At 35.1% G+C, this 5,518-nt stretch overlaps 1 protein-coding gene across 1 annotated transcript; it reads right to left on the bottom strand.

The window, feature by feature from the left end:
* Positions 1-1,754: 1,754 nt before the first annotated feature.
* Positions 1,755-3,514, bottom strand: LOC123906798. Its single transcript, XM_045956794.1, has 2 exons — positions 2,353-3,514; positions 1,755-2,057 (listed from the first exon to the last, which is right to left on the bottom strand). Exons 1-2 carry the CDS (start codon positions 3,124-3,126, stop codon positions 2,013-2,015), a joined length of 819 nt encoding a protein of 272 aa, XP_045812750.1. The 5' UTR covers positions 3,127-3,514; the 3' UTR covers positions 1,755-2,012.
* Between the last annotated feature and the right edge of the window lie 2,004 nt (positions 3,515-5,518).

Here is a 5,518-nt window from a genome sequence, read left to right on the forward strand (position 1 = left end):
AAACCTTGTATCACTAGTCCAACCAAACTCATGTCACTAACAAGTACCCACCCGAAGATCCACAACTTAACCAAAACATGAGAATCACCGTTAGTAACAGATGCATAACCAATAATAGTAGAACTATCTAACAAGTAATCTACATACTATCTATGCATCAAAGTTCAAGAAAATACCTCGCATTGTGTTAAAAGAAACTCACCCATAACTTGAACCTTACAAGCTTTCCGTCACCGAGATGAACAACTCCACCTTCAACTAGCTCTAGGGATTCAAATTTCTTCTTCAAACACATGTGATAGGAGCTTCCAAAGTCCATGACTCAACACTCCACCGATTCCCAACTTCCACTAGCACCTCCGCATCATAATAAGTTGTTGTTTCAGACGTAACTCGAGTATTCTTATCAGTATCACCGCTTCTCCAGACTGATGTTGAGTATTATTACCACCGCATCTCCAGGCTGACCTTGTGTAACCCAAATTGCATCACCATATCCTTGACTTGATTTCCCACAAGCCAAACGTGATTCTTCCATTAGTTTTCTCTAGCCTAAACTTCACAGCGGACTCCCTACTCCTGAATCAAACCAAGAGCTCTGATACCAGTTGTTGGGAAAAACCGGCATAGAGAAAATAAATGAACGCAATCAACAACACAAGAATATAACGTGGAAACTCCAAATCGGAGGAAAAAAACCACGGCCGTTGTCAAAACCGACAACCAGAGAATAAACACTATGTGAAAATTGTTACAACACATAGACTACCCTCAACCTTCCCTTGGCCCCCAATACACCCACACTCTCCAAAGCAAATACCTAACTACATCTCTCAACCCTCTAATACAAGAGTACAAGAGAAAAACAAAAAAGTCAGATATAAGCTTAAAGTGCTACTGACGGGTGCAATTATAAACAAAGAACTTAGGTCCATTATATAGTCTTGATTCCCTCACTGCTTCACCATTCTAAGCGATGTGAGACTTCTTCAATATAATTTCTTTGACCTTTTTTTTTCTTCATTAGCAATGTGGGACTTACATTGCAATCAACCCCAACATGACAAACCACTCGTAGAAACAGCAATGAGAATTAATTTACTAAAAAATTAATCACTTTCAAGATATATGAGAACTTAATTTATTCGATCCACATGGCATTGCCTTAAGATTTTGTGGTAAGAGCTGAGACCTACTTTACCTTTTCATAATTTGATAATTTGAGGGTATTTACCCATCAACCAATGAGAACAAACTATATAAGTGAATTTGCACGTGGTATCCACAACTAACTTGTAACAAACTTTTAGATTTTCATGTGAATTTGCATATTGCTTGTTTGTTATGGGTTGATGGATAAATACCTCAAATTATGATGGAGTAAATTAGAAAAAACCTCTCATAAATTTATTATTTCGGGGATGAACTAAATTTTTCTATAGATAATCTGTACACCAATTTGCTAATTGCATTGAGATGAAGCATTGACTTTCCATTATTCTAAAGATATAGACAAATTCAATCAATAACATTATTACTAGAATAAAACTTTATATGTGAAATCTACCTTGGAACATGTTTACGCGTTAACCTTTTTGATTTAGGATGCTAAAGTTCCAATTTGCTAACTAATTGTGATTGTGATAATAATATGATGTCAATTAAGCATCTAGGAAAGAAAACAAAAGACACAGCTAATAAGCAAATAAGAAAAGATACAAATTATTAAGGATTTTTAAATTTAAAAAATTTGGTACTTGTTGCAAACATATGCATCATCATTCACATGAAAGATTACTGGTTATGGCCATAGCAAACAAAAGAATAGACAAAAACACATTGGCCCATGAATTCTTCCATTCGTTTGCTCAATAACTATCTTTGTGTTTCAAATTGTAGTCCGCAGCTGTAATTTTGCGCAATAGCGCGAGGGACTACATTTTTCTCATTTTGACGCAATACAAATGTTTGTAGTATAATCGCAAATGCGCACCGTAATTTAAAAAATATGATTAACGTCTAAGTCTTAACATAACATAATGCCTGGAACGCGCGACCTGTGTGGATGCACGAGTATAGTATATCATTAGTTGTAACATTTAGAAGACAATGTCAGATTGCATTCAAGTTGTTAGCAAACCATATGTAAATTTGCAGCATATTAACATAGCAATCAATAGAGGTCCATAAAATAATTAAAGAAACTAACTAAATTATAAAACATAAAATTTTTAACATATGAGTCATCTAGAAAAACTAATTTAACATAATGTAAAAAAAATAAAAAAATATCAAAGAGATAAATTTTCAAATTGGTTTGAATGTTGTAGGAGAAGATGTCAAAGGTAAAACCTGAGAAGAACTTGAAGGAACCTTTTTGCTTTCTGTAACTTTTGTTACATAAGTTGAACTTTTAACCTCAGATTCTGGAACAGAATCATGATTCTCTTCTAATGTTTTTCTTCTAGATTCTTCCATCAATCTTCTATACCATTTCTCTTCTGCATCTCTTAAAAACTTGAACTTTGGTGGTGGTGAAGATCTAAACAACCTGTTGAATTCAGATTCTGCTGTAGATTCAAACAAAGGATTATTAAACCCTTGATGCTTATAAGATTCAAGAGGGTCTAAAGAACACTTCATAGAAGAATCGATAAAATCACTTAAACTCTTCGTTCTCGAACCTTTTCGACTTCTACCACACTTAGATTTACCATCTTCAGATTCCAAATCTTCTTTAGTTTCTTCAGTAATTGTAAACAAAAATCTTGGTGGACCAGGAAGATTATGCAACCTCATTAATTCCAATTCCAAACTTTCTTCACCATTGGATTTCAAAAGCATATCTTTACCATTAACACCTAATTCCAAATCTTGTTCATGATTTGTAGCTTCTTTGTCTCTAATTACACTATTAGTAGTGTCATTAGCATGCAAAGAACATGATGATTTCTTCCAACACAACCAATAAGACACTCCTTTTGAATAATTACTTTGTTCCATTTCAATATCTAAATTTGTTCTTCTCTTCTTCCACCACAAGAAATAGAAAATTTGCACAAATAAGCAAAGTATGAAGAACCCAAAAACAAGGCTTAATGTTAGACATAAACCACCAAAAGCCATGACCTATTTTTATGTTGTTGGAAATTTCACATCTTCATCTATATTATCAAATATCAAATATACTATAGTCTAAGATATAGAAGAAAAAAAGAAGCAAAATTAAAGGCCCAAATGTTTCGGTGATATTAAGGAAATAAATAAAAATAATATCCGACAACAAAATCTAATTACCTAGGAGTTAGCTAAAATTTAAAACACTAGAGGATGGACCATGCAGCTTCTTGGAGTGAAGGACTAATGTTTGAAAGATATTGGTACTTTTTTTTTAGACTCCCCAAACACACCCTAGCTTAATGGGAATTTTTTTCTTCTACGGGGAAAGTCTTACCATACAATTTTATGGCTTATGAGTTGTGTCAATTGACACATTTATCATCAAAACGCGGAAATCAAGAAGCTAAAGCCACAAAACTTATATAAACATAAATAACAAAATAAGTGTCACTATCTAAGGAAAGGAAAATAAATATATTTTGATGAAAAAGTATAGGTTATAAAGAGAGAGCTTTTTTTGTGGAGTTGTCAGTTGTGTGATAAGGGTGGGGGGTGGGGGGTGTGGGAGTAATTTTTTGCAAAATTTGGATGGAATTGGAGAGCACGTCACATGAGTTGGTAAAGGCGTATGTGTCACTATTGTCAACTAAAGAGAAAAGATATGTACTGAGAAAAAAAATCACTTATTTATGTAAATATATGATTTTATTTTTAGGAGAAAAAAATATATTGATTTTGTTAACAAGATTGAACATGTAGAAACATAGAGAAAGATAAAACCCTTGAACTTAGGGTTTCAATAGAATGAACAAAACTTAGAAACATAAGAGTTACAATAGAGTATATAAACTAAAGATTTGAAAAGACCACACTACCCTTACATAATAATATAATAATTACTATTCTCTAACATCCCCCCTCAAACTCAAGATGCAGTGATAGGGAGCATCGAGAGTTTGTCAATCAAGAAACGAAAACGTTTAATAGAATGCGTCTTCGTGAACAAATCAGCAATCTGCAAGGATGAAGAAATAAAAGGCAAAGTTATGGTTCCATGCTGAAGATGATGACGAGTGAAATGACAATCAATTTCAATGTGCTTAGTGCGTTCATGAAATACTGAGTTATGGGCAATTTGAATGGCACTTTTGTTGTCACAATACATAGGAGTTGGTTCAGAAAGAGCAACACCCATATCAGAAAGTAACCAACGCAACCAAACAATTTCAGTTGTCGTGGATGCCATAGCACGATATTCAGCTTCAGTAGAAGAGCGGGAGACAATGTCCTGCTTTTTGCTCTTCCAAGAAATGAGAGAATCTCCAAGAAAGATACAAAACCCTGTGGTAGACTTATGGTCGGTAGGATCACCAGCCCAATCTGCATCAGAGTAAGCACGCAACTCTAAAGAAGAAGATGATGGAAACAAAAGGCTTTGAAACTGAGTTCCCCGAAGATAACGAAGAATGCGAAGCACGGCTGCCCAATGCACAGTAGTGGGAGAAACAACAAACTGACTCACAACATGCACCGCATAAGCAATATCAGGTCTAGTAATAGTGAGATACACCAAACTTCCAACCAGAGTACGATACAAAGTGGGATCTGATAGAGGAACGCCATCAGATGGAACATATTTCACATTCAACTCTAGAGGACTATCTACTGCTCGAGTATCAGAGAGGCGAGCCTGCTCAAGAATGTTGGCAATATACTTGGATTGAGATAGAAGATAACCCCGAGGAGAGTATGCAACTTCGATTCCCAAGAAATAGCGAAGAGGGCCCAAATCCTTCATCTCAAATATTTTTGCTAACTTTATTTTCAATTCATTAATTCCATCAACATCATCACCTGTAATAATCATATCATCGACATATAAGGAGAGTATAATACGACCATGAGAAGTTGTCCTAACAAATAAAGCAGAATCATAATCACTAGAGCTGAATCCAAGAGATATAATTACAGTAGAGAACTTCTCAAACCAAGCTCGGGGAGCTTGTTTTAGACCATATAATGCTTTCTTCAACTTACACACTTCCTCCTGATTATGAGAAACACCTGCTGGAGGTACCATATAAACTTCCTCTTGAAGATCACCATTTAGAAAAGCATTTTTAACATCCATTTGAAAAATATGCCACTGACGAACAGATGCAACAACAATAAGAGTACGAATAGTAGTCATCTTGGCCACAGGAGCAAATGTTTCTTCATAATCTATACCATATTGTTGAGAGAATCCCTTAGCCACTAAACGAGCTTTGTAGCGCTCAACCGACCCATCAGACTTGGTTTTAATCTTGTATACCCAACGAGACCCAATAGGACGTTTTCCTGGTGGAAGAGGTACTATGTCCCAAGTATTTGTCTTGTGCAAAGCAGCAAGTTCCTC

This window comes from Trifolium pratense, linkage group LG2, assembly GCF_020283565.1.
Source record: "Trifolium pratense cultivar HEN17-A07 linkage group LG2, ARS_RC_1.1, whole genome shotgun sequence".
Classification (NCBI taxonomy): domain Eukaryota; kingdom Viridiplantae; phylum Streptophyta; class Magnoliopsida; order Fabales; family Fabaceae; genus Trifolium; species Trifolium pratense.

Coding starts and splice junctions, on each gene's coding strand:
- LOC123906798 (XM_045956794.1), bottom strand. CDS start 3,126: ATGGCTTTTGGTGGTTTATGTCTAACATTAAGCCTTGTTTTTGGGTTC. Junction 2,058..2,352: donor TTCCTTCAAGTTCTTCTCAG/GTTTTACCTTTG, acceptor GCATCCACACAG/GTCGCGCGTTCCAGGCATTA.